The sequence below is a fragment of the Nomascus leucogenys genome, chromosome 3 (assembly GCF_006542625.1).
Source record: "Nomascus leucogenys isolate Asia chromosome 3, Asia_NLE_v1, whole genome shotgun sequence".
Classification (NCBI taxonomy): Eukaryota; Metazoa; Chordata; class Mammalia; order Primates; family Hylobatidae; genus Nomascus; species Nomascus leucogenys.
The window spans coordinates 125,296,307-125,311,980 of NC_044383.1; the positions used below are offsets into that span (position 1 = coordinate 125,296,307).

Here is a 15,674-nt window from a genome sequence, read left to right on the forward strand (position 1 = left end):
GGTTTGCTTCCTTGGTCCTGCACTATGAGACTCTCAGTCTCCCAGTTTGGCCCCACATTTGGTCAGTTTTGCCATCTCTGCATTAGCCCTTTCCACCTCTGGCCACCTCATTACACAGCTTCTTTTGTAAATAAAAATATCCCAAGCTGTGTCACAGTCAGCTAACGACAAGAACAGCAGCAACAACATTAATGGTCCTTTATGTGCCAGGTACTGTGCTAAACTCTTTATAAGCATTTCTTCTTTAATCTTCAGAAAATCTCTGTAAGGTAGCTACTATAATTATGCCCATTTATGGTTGAAGAAATCGAAGATTAAACAGATGAAATAACCAGTTCACTTTTACACAGCTAGTATCTCATGGAACCGGGACTTATACATACATGTCCTTTTATTTCTCATTTTAAAAAACAGATTTTATTTTTTAGAACAGATTTAAGTTCACAGAAAAACTGGAAGTATAGAGTGTTCCCATATACCTCCTGCCCTCCTCCAGCCTCCCCTACTATGAACACAGAATGGCACATATGTTACAATCAATGAACTTACATTTACACATCATTGTCACTTAATTTCATAGTTGACATTAGGGTTCCCTTTTGGTATTGTACATCCTATGGATTTTGACAAATGTATAATGACATGTATCTGCCATTATAGTATCATAGGAATAGATTCACTGCCCTAAAAATCCTCTGTGCTTCACCTGCTCATCCCCTACCCCCTGTGGCAACCACCTTTTTTTTTTTTTACTGACTCTATCATGTCTTTTTGACATTTTAGAAATAAATTCTAAGCTCAGATGTTCAGTTATCATTGAATAGCTATAAGGAATCAGTGGAGTTCCCATATCCGTGAATCATGTTTATTTCTTAAGAATTGGGTTAGTGGATTCTACTTTCTGTCACCATGTTTTCTGTCCTTTCTGGGAACTGGCTTGGCTATTTGCACTGTGTGTGTGGGACATGTACTTAAGATAGAGTACAACTATGTTGTTCCCACTTCCTGTCCTGATAGCTTTGGAAGAATTCTGTTTTTTTCCTTCACAGACTGGCTTTGTAATTTTGTGTAGACCAACAATTAGTTTGATTCAATATCCCTGCCATTAGGTGTCAGACCACCTTAGACGAGAAATGGGCATGAGACCGTCTATGTTCCAGAGGCTTTCTGGTATTCAGGACAACCTAAAGCTCGGGATGAAGGGCTTTAAAGGTCCTTTTTAGAGATTCCACCAGACTGGTTGGTTAAGTACCTTCGTCATATTATTCCCTGGTTCACTGGAGTGATTCATGTTTAAAGGAACCCTGGAACCGCCTTTCATTATATTCATGTCTTAGAAAAACCTTATAGCATACTGTTGCAAGTACAGGTTGAATATCCCTAATCCAAAAATCTGAAATCTGTTCTCTCTTTATTCCTCCCCCAGAAGCCCCATGTGCCACTCCCCTGATCTGCAGCTTCGGGAGGCCGGTGGACCTGGAGAAGGACGACTACCAGAAGGTGGTGTGCAACAACGAGCACTGCCCCTGCAGCACCTGGATGCACCTGCAGTGCTTCTACGAATGGGAGAGCAGCATCCTCGTCCAGTTCAACTGCATCGGCCGCGCGCGCAGCTGGAACGAGAAGCAATGCCGCCAGAACATGTGGACAAAGAAGGGCTATGACCTGGCCTTCCGCTTCTGCTCCTGCCGCTGTGGCCAGGGCCACTTGAAGAAGGACACAGACTGGTATCAGGTGAAGCGGATGCAGGACGAGAAAAAGAAGAAGTCTGGCTCTGAGAAGAACACAGGGAGGCCTCCTGGTGAGGCGGCGGAGGAGGCAAAAAAGTGCAGGCCCCCAAATAAGCCCCAGAAAGGCCCGAGCCACGACCTCCCCCGCCGACATTCCATGGACCGGCAGAACTCCCAGGAGAAGGCAGTGGGTGCCACAGCCTACGGTGCCCGTTCCCCCGGCGGCTCCCCAGGCCAGTCCCCACCCACGGGCTACTCCATCCTCTCTCCTGCCCACTTTAGCGGGCCCCGCTCCTCCAGGTACCTCGGGGAGTTCTTAAAGAACGCCATCCATCTGGAGCCTCACAAGAAGGCCATGGCTGGGGGCCATGTGTTCAGAAATGCCCACTTTGATTACAGCCCTGCGGGGTTGTCAGTTCACAGGGGGGGACACTTCGACACCCCCGTGCAGTTCCTTCGGCGGCTGGACCTCTCCGAGCTCCTCACTCACATCCCCAGGCACAAGCTGAACACTTTCCACGTGCGCATGGAAGACGATGCCCAAGTGGGCCAGGGGGAGGACTTGCGGAAGTTCATTCTGGCCGCACTCAGTGCCAGCCACAGAAACGTGGTAAACTGTGCCCTGTGCCACCGGGCGCTCCCGGTGTTCGAACAGTTCCCACTGGTGGATGGAACTCTGTTCCTAAGCCCGTCGAGACATGATGAGATCGAATATGATGTTCCTTGTCACCTTCAAGGTATAGGTGTTAATTCACCTTGCCTGCTTTCTGCTTGTTAAAAACCAAACAGCAAACAAGACGGATTGCTCTGTTTTGGTGTAGTTTTCACCAATGTTGTTTTTTTGTTCTAGTCAGGTGCTAGGTAACATTTGAATATTTCAGCTTCACCCAGTGATGCGGTGATTCTTTACCCTGATGTCACATTACCAAGTACAGTTGCCCTAGCGGATAATTTTGTGTGTTCTGTAATTTGAAGAGAGGATTACCAGTGTGTGGTTTTGCATAATGGGGAAGGAAATTAGTGGAGTTGTTGCATATTTGTCACTTACTGTAAACCTGTTTAATGGGCCCAGCTAGCTGTGTATCCTCTTAGATCCTTATAAACATAACAGTGAGGAAAAGCAGTGGTCAGAAAAGGGCCAAGGTATTTTTAGATTAGTTGAATTAATTTTGAAGTTTGTGAAAGATGAGAGTGTCTTGATAGCAGCAAAAGGTAAACAGGATTATTGAAAGCTCAGGCATTAGCCCGGTGGTGGTGGTGGAAGGAGGGGCGATGGGGAAGCTTATTATTCCTATGGATGACATATAAGGACTTGGTACATTTCAGCCATAAGTTGAATGACACGAGGTTGGTTAGTATAAGAAATCTGTCAGTTCATGTACAACTACTGAACTTCCATAAAGATGAGACATATCACATGTAACATGTTTACACTTTAAATGTGTGCTAAAAAGCTTGTTGTAAAAATGATATATCCCCACCTGTCTCCTTCCCACCAACCCTGCTGTGTCAGTACCCAGACAAACATTTTCAAATCTTAGCTGATGCTTCAAGTTTTTGACATCGTGATTGTAAATACTGCTGTCTTCATTCTCCAGCTTTACATATTATCTGTTTATTGACTGGCTTTGAAGATGGATGACTGTGCATCTCTCTCCTCCTTCCTCTCAGGATGAGATACTACAGTTATTGGTTAAATCCTTAATGTTTACTAATGTGAATATATATATTAAATATTGAGCCAAGAAGTATAGGGTTTTATCTTATTATATAGTACCGTATATTCTAGGACTCCTTTTGTTTTTATTAGGGTTAATTGATTATCTTCATTTGCATAGTTTTTTTTTTTTTAACTTTGGCTAGTTCTCACTCTCCAGCAGCTTTACAAACCATCTTTCAAAAACATTCACACATACCTGTCAGATTTTTTTTGGAAAAAAATTTTTGCCCCTGAAAATGCCCCTTGTGGAGACTCTTACCCTCCTGCTTCTACCTGTCCTGGTGCACACAGGACCTGGTGTACCACGTAGCTGTCCTTCTAGGAATGCCTTCATTTCTGTCCTATTTTTAAAAATCTTGTTTCCTAGATCTCAATATTTTATTTTTTCTCGGTTTATTCTCTCAGCTTTTAGGAAACATCCCCCAGCAGCTTTTTGAGAAAGGGAGCATGGGAATAGATGATTTGAGACTTTGAACGTCTGAGAATATCTTGATTTTATCTTCACTCTCCATCGCTATTTAGCTGGCTGTAGTCTTCTAAGTTATACATATTTTCCCCTTGGAATTTTGAAGACATTTCTTTACTGTCTCCCATCTTACAATGTCGCTATTTTGAGAGGCCTGATGTTACTCTTATTCCTGTCTTTGCCTCCATCTCCACCCCTCCATGAAGGTTTTAAGATTTTCTTTGTATATCCCCAGTGTTCTGAAATTTCACCATATGTGGGTCTTTTACACAGTTTTCTCTATTTGTCGTGCTTTCTGTACTCTCTTGGTCCTTTGGCTCTATAAACTTACCATCTTCCATTTGGATAAATTTGTTTTTGTATTATTTCTTTGATAATTTCCACTACCCTATTTTCACTTTTAAAAAATTCTATGAAACTCTGATTAATCAGATATTAGACCCCTTAGATTATTTTTTTGTTGGAGTGGAGAACTCCTTTATTTTATATATAATAAAGGATATATAATAAATATACACATGGCCCTGTTCATCTCTTTATTCTGCTTTATGGAAAATTTCCTTGACTTTTTATTTTGGTGTTTTTACGGAGTTTAAAATTTTCTGTTCTTACATTTTTAATTTCCAAGAGCTCTTTTTAATGCATTCTCTTCTTGTTTCATGTATGTAATTTCTTGTGCCATCTTTCTGAGCAAGGAAAGGGAGCTGAAATTGCAGAGTAGTCTCTTTCATTTTGAGAATTGTACCTAACTCCCTGTATCTTTTAGCATTTGTTATAAAGCAGAGCATTCCAAAACTTAGTGGTTTAAAAGGATAATTTAATGACTTCTCACAATTCTGTGGGTGGATTGTTAGGTTGGCTTAGGGGGCCTCAGCCAGAATGGCTTGTCTCTGTTCCATGTAGTCTTTCATCTTCCAATAGGCTAGCTTGGACTTTTTCACATGTTGCTCTCAGGATAGGATTCAAGAGATGTAAGTGGAAGCTGCAGAGTCTCTCTCTAGAGGCTTAAGCTTGGAACTGAGTAACATCACTCCTGTCACATTTTGTTGATCAGTATAAGTCCTAAGTCTAGCCCAGGTTCAGATGATGCTGAAATACTCTGCTTTTTGATGGAAAGTGCTGCATAGAATTTATGGTTGTTTGTAATTTATTGCTCCCTACGAACTCCCCGGTGCCTGTCCAGTTTCTGAGCTTAACCATTTACTATCCCTCAGTCTACTTTCTGACTTCATATAGTTTAATTCAGGGTTGAAATAACCTCATTGTTTCATGGAAGATGGAGTTCGTGTTTTTGTTTTTTTATCCTGTTTGGGGGTAATTTTAGAGGGAAGTGGATGGAAACACCTTTATTTCTCCATTGTAAAACTTGAAACATTTTTATGAAGATGAATATGGGTACAGCATATATGAGAATAGTAGTGTTCTTTTTCTATCCATGATGGACAAATTATTTTCATGTAATCCATTCATCAGTTGATCAAACTTACGGATTTCACACATGCTGGGTACTATCAGTTCTTGCTTGTCATCAATTTATAATCTTAGGATAAGATGCTTTTATAAAATGTAACTAACTTACCAGGCTTAAAGTTCTAGTATCACACCTGGATATGATGTACATTAAGTGTCCTATAATTTCCAGAGGAAGGGACCACTTTGGCTTGGTTCATAAAAAGAGGCAGTATGAATGCTGATGTCAAAAGGTAGACTGGATCTTGGTAAGCAGAGGGTCTACCCAGGTCAGGTGTTTGTTGATGAGGAGGGAGTGCCTGCAAGCAAAGGAAGGGTGGTTAAAAAGAAGAAGGGCAGGTTGTGATCAGGAGATAGGGAGAGAACTGGTTGGTTGGAGCCAAGGGTGTTCTAGAGTGGGAAAGGAGTAGGATAGGGAGAAAAGGGAGAGAACAGATTGCAGAAGTACGTTCAAGCCATAATAAAGAACTTTGCTATATGTTCTTTATGAATGTGAATGGAAAGATTTTCAGTGTGTTTTTAAAGCAGGCAGTCACATGGAGGAAAGGTGCGGGAATTGAAAGGGGTGGGATCTAGAGACCGAGTTGAGACTTTGTAGTCTAGATGCAAGGAGATAAAAGGTGTGGACAGAATGGAAGGGAGGGGATATTGTCAAGAGGTTATTTTAAAGAAAAATTACAGCTTGTGAATTTAGAAACAAAATTCACTTTGTTTCTAGACCAGATAAATGGTGCAAGAGTAGAGAAAGGAGATGGGTAGATAAAGGTGGGGAAAGGACCTGGTTTTGTGGGCAGAAGATGAGGTTTCTGTGTGTTGGGTTTGAAGGGATGTTGGAACTTTTGTGTGGAGATGTCTAGCAAACACGGTTAAAAATAAGCATTTGGGTTGAACACTGGGAGTTTATAACAGTGGTAGTTAAAATCCTAAAGGTGGAAGAGCTCTTGGATAGGAAGAAAAGAGAAAGAAAAGGAAGGAGGATATGATAAACCCACGACCAAATCTTGAGAGTACCTTTCAGGGAGCAGATGAAGAAAGAGGTGAAAATTAGGCCTGAGTACTTGCGTGTGGGTATATGTACACATCAAAACATAGACATACATAAATAGATAATGCGCACATTAGATGTGCACCACAAAGATACAAACTTCAGGTTTGATGTAAAACCTGAAGATCAGGGTGTTTAATCATTAACAGAGAAGTCATCATTGCCACAAGTGAGGTCTTGACCACATATCAGCATTTTTATTGCCACATCTTTGAGAAATCCATGCCATCTTATTTGTAGTAATAAAATGTAAATCATGTCTTTAATCACCAATTACTGACCACGTGTTCTTCTATTTTTCTTTTCTTTTTTTTTTTTTTTGAGTATCTCAGTCTGTCACCCTGGCTGGAAAGCAGCGGAGTGATCATAGCTACTGCAGCCTTGGACTGCTGAGCTCAAGCAGTCCTCCTGCCCCAGCTTCTCCAGTAGCTGGGACTACAGGCTCAAGCCACCACATTCGGCTTATTTAATTTGTTTAAACTTTTGTTGTTGTTGTTGTTTGTTGTTTTGTTTTGTTTTGTGGCGGGGTTTCACTTTTGTTGCCCAGGCTGGAGTGCAATGGTGCTATCTCGGCTCACTGCAACCTTTGCCTCTGGGTTCAAGCGATTCTCCTGCCTCAGCCTCATGAGTAGCTGGGACTACAGGCGCCGCCACCATGCCCAGCTAATTTTTTTATATTTTAGTAGAGATAGGGTTTCACCATGTTGGCCAGGCTGGTCTCAAACTCCTGACCTCTGGTGATCCACCCCCTTTGGCCTCCCAAAGTGCTGGGATTACAGGCGTGAGCCACTGCGCCCAGCCCTAAACTTTTTTAAGAGATGGGGTCTCACTGTATTATTGCCCAGGCTGGTCTTGAACTCCTGGCCTCAAATGATCATCCCATTTCAGCCTCCCAAAGTGCTGAGATTACAGGCATGAGCCACTGTGCCTAGCCTGACCATGTGTTTTTTAAAGCATTTTCAACTCCAATAGAAGGGCCACACTGCAGGCCACAGGATTGCACAGCATGCAGGGCTGACATGCTGCTGCAGTACTTGCTGTGTTCAGTGGCCCTCTCTGGATTACTACTCCCTCGCCCTGCCCTACCCCTCACTGCCCTCCCCGGACTCTGTCTCTGGACTTTGTTTGCTCTCTTTTCCTCTGAAAATAGGTTCTGTTTAGCTTTAATAATTTATTAAGATTGATCTAATTAAGAAGTTCTTATTGGGCTTCTTTACCACTTTGAACCACATATGATTGTTCTCCGAAGAATCGCCTTTTTGTTTAAATTCACAAAGGGTTTAGAAATTCAGAATTCTCTGTGGTCAGGACAATGTGTAGCAGAACTGAAACAAATCTAGACTCAGTCCAGACCAGGTGTTCCAGTGAGTTGCCTGTAGGTTACGGATCCGAGAGACATGAATCAGTCTGGACTTGCTACTTAATTATCTTATGAACTTGGGCAAGCTGCTCAGCTCTGTAAGCCTCACTTCCTACTCTCAGAAGTGGAAGCAACAGTAATGCCTATTTTGTAATGTTGCTGTTAGTGTTAAATGAAATGATTCACATGGAGCTGGTAGCATAGTGCCATACCCTCGGTTAACTCTTAGTAAAAGTTATTCTGTCTTCATCATTATGGTCATTGTTAGCAACACCTGACTTCTGTGTGGAAGGCTGCGCTTACCCTTCTCAGCTGTGGCCTCTGTACCTGGGAATGTTTGGGAATTGCATTGAGTACTCAGGACAGAGAGTGCAAATGAAGTTTTTCCCAGTGGCTCCTGGATCCTTGAACGGACTTCCTAACATGCCGTGAGGCCAGAGTAGATGTGGCATGTGAGACCCTTTTATTTTCAATGAGGTAGAGCAGAGGTGGGTGGTATTTCAAGAAGTTCTTGTCATCCTTCCCCCTTTTGGCGTAAAGGCCCCCAAGGTTATCTGTCTTTGGCTGTTAATATGCCCCATCCATTTACCCAACATACACTTATAAAGTGCTTTCCACATCCCAGACATTGTGCTAGTCACTGAGTCTACAAGGATGAATAAGACATGGTTCTTGCCCTCAAGGAGGAAGGGGGTCATGCAAGCAAATGCAAACGAAGGGCTCCCCCTAAGTACTGTAGATAGAACATACATACCTTTCCATCCGGTAAGGAGCAGGTTGGTCCTTACTACTGAGTGCTGAAGATCCATAGTCTGACTGATGGCAGTGAGCAACACATTCTGAATACAAGGCCACTTAGGATTACGTGTTATCCTGATGGTAGTTTTTAACATGGGGAAGCGCCCTGGGTTCCACACAGAGAGCAGAAATGTTGCTGTTATACGTTTCCTGGGCAGATTCTGGGCATTCTGACTCTTTCCTAATTATTTAAACTGTGATGCTTCCATATACACTAGGATGACATCTTTCCTTTATAAACATTAAGATGTTATCAAATAATGAAGGGGGATCATGTTGTAACTTTTAAGAGCTCAGTGAATAATAAGACATTGAACTTCTTTTAAAAAATTACAAGTAAGATATAATTCTGGTTCCTAAATTAGATGTGGTGATGGCTGAGCATTTTGAGGACAAGGATGGTTAACATAGTAATTTTGGTTGTGGTGTAATTCTGGGCTATCAGTCCCCAAGACAGACTTTTGATTTTTATGATGGGACTTGTCAGGGGGTGAGAGCTTGTGACAAGATCATTGTTGTTGGTTAAGTCTCTATATGCTAAACATAAACTTTTGAGCAGGAAGTCCTGCATGAATACAGTACAGGCTGGTTTTGAGTATATGTGGCTTTGTTACTTGAATTTGGATGGACCCATTACGTAAGTCCAGCAGCACTTTTTGGAAAAGTGAATTGAAGCCAAGTTTTTAATATGCTTGAACTTAAAAATACATGTTTCATTGACAACAGCTAGTAATTAATCATTATCCTGAAAGGACAGCTTGTGTACTAAATATTGATTTTTCTTTTTATATTTATCCAAATGATAAAATCTTTGCTTATAATTGGTAGATGAAACATTTTTATCCCCTTGGAGATGAAATGTGATTTCCATGATGGCCACTCAGAGCCTTGTGTCTTCTGTTCACAGGGAGACTCATGCACCTGTATGCGGTGTGTGTGGACTGCCTGGAAGGGGTTCACAAGATCATCTGCATCAAGTGTAAGTCACGGTGGGATGGCAGCTGGCACCAGCTGGGCACTATGTACACCTACGACATCCTGGCTGCCTCTCCATGTTGTCAGGTAGGTATTGAACACACTGAGGGAGCATTGGGTGATATTAGGCTTCTGTCCCCACGTGAATGTAGGGAAGATGTTTCTGGCAATAAAGAAGAAATTCAGTCCAGCAATGATGGCTGAGCTACTACTTGTAATGTAGTCATTTAGTGGAATACTATGTGGTCATTAAAAGGAATATTGTAGAATAATAAATAATTATGTGGGAAGCATTTCCAGTATATTAGGTCAAAAGAACAGGTTATAAAATGGCATAATAATATGCTTGCATTTGTAAGTAAGTGAGCATGAAAAGGGAATTGCTAACCTGTTACCAGATGGTCTCAGTGGTGGGAGGCTGAGTGGTTCCTTTAGTTTTCTTTTTGCTTGAGTATATTTTCTAAGATTCTGTATGATTAGCTTATACTAAATTTCTAATAGAAAAAAAGTTATTCAAAAGGAAGAAAGTCACTTTCTTAAATAGACAGGATTTTCTTGTTTTCTTTCTGTGGGATAGTACAGTTATCCAGGAATTGCCTGCCTTGTAAGGTGTTTGAGGTTGTAATCCTTAAAGCACTACTAAAAGGAGGCATTGTCTCATGCTATGAGGACATCTGAAATTTAGCTGTCATCAGAAAAAGAGGGAAGTATTCACGTATGAAAACACAAATAACCTATAGAATCACAGGAGACAAAATCCTTGGAAATATCTTGCTTTATTTTCAAGTGCTTAGGGAAGAAAACAGCTTGTTATATATAATTCCTTGATACTCTCATGGGCAGGAGAGAAATTTTTCTTTGTTCTAAAGTGTTCCAGCCTGGTTTTTTAGTACAAATAGCTGATACATACTTTATTAGTTACTGTATAGTTTTATGTCTTTAGCATTATGGCTGGATTTTTGTAAAGAGAGTATCTTTACTATTATCAGTAGTTATTCACTGTGGCATTTTATGATAGTTATTGTGCCTTAATGCCAGCTCTTGAGAGAAACCAGAGGAAGTGGCTCCCCTCTGCACACACACCGTGGAGGATTATCTTTTAAATTAAAGAAATAAGGAAGTGAAAGAACGTTTGAGCCTGTTAACTCAGAAGATTAGCACTGGAAAGGACCTGGGATTTAGACCGACCTCCTTATTTCCTCAAACAGTGGGGGCCTACAAACTTGGGATGTTTTACCCAGGTCTACATACATTGTGTCACAGCCATGACTGCACCGTGTGACTCCTGTTCTGGTGTTCTTTCTGGTACACCATTGAAAGGCAATGAGATTATTTCCATGTCTTTAGGAAGAAAAACAGAACAGCATCCTGCCACACCCAGCCTCTTGGTATTCACCATACACTGAATTTCTTCCTTAAAACAATTGAAGCCCAGACCTTTCTTTTCTGGCCCCCTACTGAAATGGAAAATATGTTCGATTATTGTTGATTTAAAAAAATCAGTGAGGATACAAGTGTTAGACGCTACTAATGAATCAAGGGAAGTCTTCAATAAGATGTAGCCAAAAATAAGCAATAATTGATTCTCAGAAAGGTATAACAGGGTGAAGACGGATTTGCTACAGAATCACACTTTTAATGTTGTTCAGAGAGATTACGTAGTTAAAAGAGTGTTTATTTCAGGTTACAGAAAAGTAGTTCCTGCAGTGGCTGAGGATCAGCAGGCTGCTTTGGTTCACTCCAGCCTTGCTGCTTTCTAACCGTGGTCTTTGGCGTGGTACTTTATCACATGTGCCTCAGTTGCATTATCTAAAAGTCAGCTAATACTACCTACCTCCCATGAGTATTTTGAGAACAAGTTGAGATTATACTTTTTAAGTACATTTTTAAAATGAGTCTAAATTGAGTCTGTTTTATGTATAATTTCTGGTTATTCACTTAAGTCCTGGACGCGTTGCTGAAAGGTTCCAGGACTGTGCTGTTAAGGAGAGGCTAGGCATGAGTGAAGATGCAGGGTGCTGGGAACTCCAGAAGCCTCAGACCAGCACCGCACTTCCTGGATTGCTAATTTTACTTGAGTATCTTGGGAGATTTTATTTTTACATCAAAGAAAATGCAACTTTTATATAGAGTAGAATGAAAAATGAAATTTCAAAGAAGTTTCGTGGAGGTTTGGGTGAGGGAAGCCAGCATCAGCCACTGTCTTAAAATCCAGGGGGAGGGGTTTCTTATTAGGGAACTTCAGTGGAGAGCGTTTAGGCAGTAGTAGTTTAGAATTTTCTTCTCATAAGTAGGTGAAACAGCTAGCAGTGCTGCATATCAGGAGAGAAGTTGGGAGTCTTTCAGGCATACCCCATTTCCCTGTTTTTGATAATAAAAGGGATGCTTTGCAAAGCCCTTGATCAGTTTTCCAGCATTTTGGTTTGGATGACTTTGACAAGTGTTGGGAAACGGAGGGGTGTTGTGGCTGATGGTGTCCGTTTCCCCCAGGCCCGCCTGAACTGTAAGCACTGTGGGAAGCCGGTGATCGACGTGAGGATCGGGATGCAGTACTTCTCCGAATATAGCAACGTCCAGCAGTGTCCACACTGTGGGAACCTGGACTACCACTTCGTGAAGCCATTTTCCTCCTTCAAAGTTCTTGAAGCTTATTGATGAAAGCTTTGCTTTAGTAATAGCTATTTTATTGATATTATTACTTTATTACATATCTTTTATAGGGAAACATTCTGTGACATTAATTTCTTTTCTAATTTAAAGGAGAGTTACTTTGTTGTATGTGTGCCACTAAAATAGGGGCTGCCCTTGCCCTGTCTTGATCCCGAGTGTTAGTCTGTGGTTTTGACCAGAGCCCAGATGGGTAATCCTGTGCATTTGGGTCGGGGTTCACTCTTACCAAGAATCTTTGATGCAGCTTTAAGTTGGTGGGGAGGATGGGGTGAATTTAGGAAAGGAATTTGTGGTTATAAACTAAGAGCTTGATAGGAGTTGGAAGGAAACTCTTACTAAAATGTTAACTTTCTGGAAACCTTCTTTTAGATCTTCCTTGGGCCTTTGGAAAAATATGTGACAAGTGAATGTAAGTCTGTGCCTGGAGAGCTAATAGTGCATTAGTCTATCTCACCCTAGTGTTCTGCAGCACACGTGGGCAGGCAGTTTACTCACACGGACAGGTGACCTGAAAGTGGCACAAGTGCTGTTTCTATCGCTATTGTAATTTGCCAGTTCGTTTTTCATGCTGAAAATAATATCCAAATTATAAGACATATGAAAGATATTAGTGTTGCAAATATGTTTAGGTAAACTGACCTATAACAGAATATGTGAAATGAATTTGGAAATAATGCAAGAAGGCAGAACTCAATCATTTGAATTGTGTTTTTGTAGTTGGTAATATAGCTCTTAAGGAGAACCCATGAATAACATGATTTGGGCAGTGATGATTTATTGCAGGTTGCACTGTTGAAGTGTCATTTGGTGTCAGATTCTTCTCACAGGTAAATCTCTCGGCCACAGAATCTAACTGGTGAGCTTCAGAACCAATAATTGCCACACTTATTGTCCTCAAAATTGCTTATGGCCATGTTTAACCCATTTAATTCTGAGTTTCCAAAATCAAAGATTTGACCTTAAGAGGGAAGGGAAAAGTGTGAAAGGATGATGAAGAAAATAATTTTACTATTTCTTTTAAAAGTATGTTTTGGAAAATCAGTGATTGTAATGCATAGCAGTATGTTTGAAAAATAGACCATTCTAAAAAGCCCATGATACCTTACTGTTGATGAAAAAAGATGATCATATATATAGAACTTGATTAGTCAGAGCATTGGGCATTCCAAAATACAGCCTTTGGTTCAGTAGATTTTAATGCTTTAAATAGACTGACGTCCCATACCCTTATAGAATTGGAATATGATTTCTCAGAAATTAATTTGATAATTTCATGTATGATGTGCATGTATGCTAAAAGAATGCTGAAAATCATTTTATGAATAGCCAAATTTGGGGTTGATGTGAACATTTTATATTATTCATTTTGTTTATGCTTTTTTTTTACTGTGTGGTGTTTCTTTTCAGAAGTATTTAGGCAATATTGCAAGTGAGTTTCAGTTTTTTTTTTTTTTTTTTTGAGACGGAGTCTCACTCTGTCACCCAGGCTGGAGTGCGGTGGTGCGATCTCAGCTCACTGCAACCTCTGCCTCCTGGATTCAAGCAATTCTTCTGCCTCAGCCTCCCAAGTAGCTGGGACTGCAGGCGTGCGCCACCACGCCCAGCTAATTTTTTGTATTTTTAGTAGAGACAGCATTTCACTATGTTAGCTAGGATGGTCTAGATCTTCTGACCTTGTGATCCGCCTGCCTCAGCCTCCCAAAGTGCTGGGATTACAGGCATGAGCCACCGCGCCCAGCCAAGTTTCAGTTCTATATGAAGTATTTGATGTTTTGTTTGAAACAACGCAGCATTAAAGAACCAATGTTATTGACTAATACTTTTCATCTTTCAATTTGGATGATTTGGTTTGCTGCATCTAGGTTGGTGTTTGATCATCTGAAAAAACATTTCAGTGGGAAGAAATGCATAAAATGCCTATAAGAAGTAGAAAGTCATTGAACTGACAGTGTTTGATGCAACTAAAAGAGGATTGTAAGACATAGCTTTCTGCAAACTTGTCTTTAATGCACAAAGCTGTAGTGGTGAATTAACTATTTCCTTATTGATTCTCTCCTGTACCCAGATGCAAAAAGTGCTAAGTTTTTCTTGTCCTCGTAATACCATTTGGATTTTATTTCTGAATTTAAATAGTAAAATATTTATGATGCTGATCTTTAACCCACCTAAAATTTTATAGTGAAACCTGCTTTATATTGTTGTTCTGAAGCTTACAATTGACCTATACATTGCATTCAGCAAGCTCCTGAATTTAGAACTGCTGTCGGTGTAGTGTATGCTGTGTTCCATGTTGCCTTTTTAGATGGCTTTCTACCCCCTGAACAATAAATAGGATGAGGTTTTACTGTAATTGGGTAAAGTTTACTCTTGGACATTATTTCGATGCTAAAGTAGAAAAGCATGAGAGCATGAAGCATATCTGAGAATATCTTTTGCCTTTAAGATGACTCATTCTTGTCTAGAGGCAAAATTTGGCCGATTTGGGAATAAAATATAATCGAGCATTCAACACCATGAAGATAAATCTTATTTTGGAAATCTACTGACCTTAATACCCCAAGCTTGCCCTGAATACTTTGGTTGGAATTGGAATATATCAAAAAAGTTTATTATTTTTGTTGTAGTTAGGATACTAAAAGGATATTAGTTACCCAAGAGATCCAATTTATATTTTTCTGATGAATAGTGTTCAGTAAAATGAAGCAGTCTTAAGAGTGACTAATAATTTCAAAGTGATTTTTCGTCTACTCTTAATATTTTTTAATTATTTATTTTTAAGAATTTTATACCTTGAACAAGTAACAATGATCTACTTTAGTTTAGTGAGAGGACAATTTCTGATTGTTTTCTCTTCAGGCCATCTCACCTCTTCATTCTCTTGTTACATTTGAAGCAGTTGATATAATGGGTTTATACTTTAAACGATAGACATGGTGCCATGAAGTTGGGTGAATTATCCCATTCTAGTTACAGAGGAGCTTTCCTTAAATGCCCTTTCACTTCTAGGTTTTGTGCAAGAAGTTCATTTTCTGAGTAAAAGTTATTTTCATATATGTTGGGTGAAAATTAACTCATCAAAAAAGAATCTTATTAATTAGGTATTTGAACTCTAAAACTAACAGATAAGACTGATACTTATTAGAGCACCAAAACTAATTTGCTAAATCTTTTGTTTAGTCCTGCAAGACTGATTCTTAATACACAGTCTGTTCTCCTGTGTCTAGGTCAAGAACTCCAGTTTGCTTTTCTGTTTTGTGTCCTGGTAGCAGCTGTTGAGTAACTTTCATTGGAGGCTGGGAAGGAAGTGAGGAGAAAGTGTTCTTGTTTAGTGTTTTATTTCCTATAATAGGATGCTGCCTAACCCAGTTCATCTCTATGGTCCTGTTCACTGAATATTCCAGGTAATTGAAAGAAAATATAACGAATGGGCTCCATTAAAA

General features: G+C 40.3%; 1 protein-coding gene across 1 annotated transcript in view; it reads left to right on the forward strand.

Moving 5' to 3' along the window:
- HECA (hdc homolog, cell cycle regulator) overlaps positions 1-13,755 on the forward strand; it is a 43,711-nt gene extending 29,956 nt beyond the window's left edge. The window contains exons 2-4 of the mRNA XM_030809761.1: positions 1,427-2,467; positions 9,497-9,651; positions 12,055-13,755. Coding sequence (XP_030665621.1) covers positions 1,427-2,467; positions 9,497-9,651; positions 12,055-12,219 — 1,361 coding nt within the window. The 3' untranslated portion in view covers positions 12,220-13,755. The remainder of the gene's footprint in view (positions 1-1,426; positions 2,468-9,496; positions 9,652-12,054) is intronic.
- Positions 13,756-15,674: the final 1,919 nt, after the last annotated feature.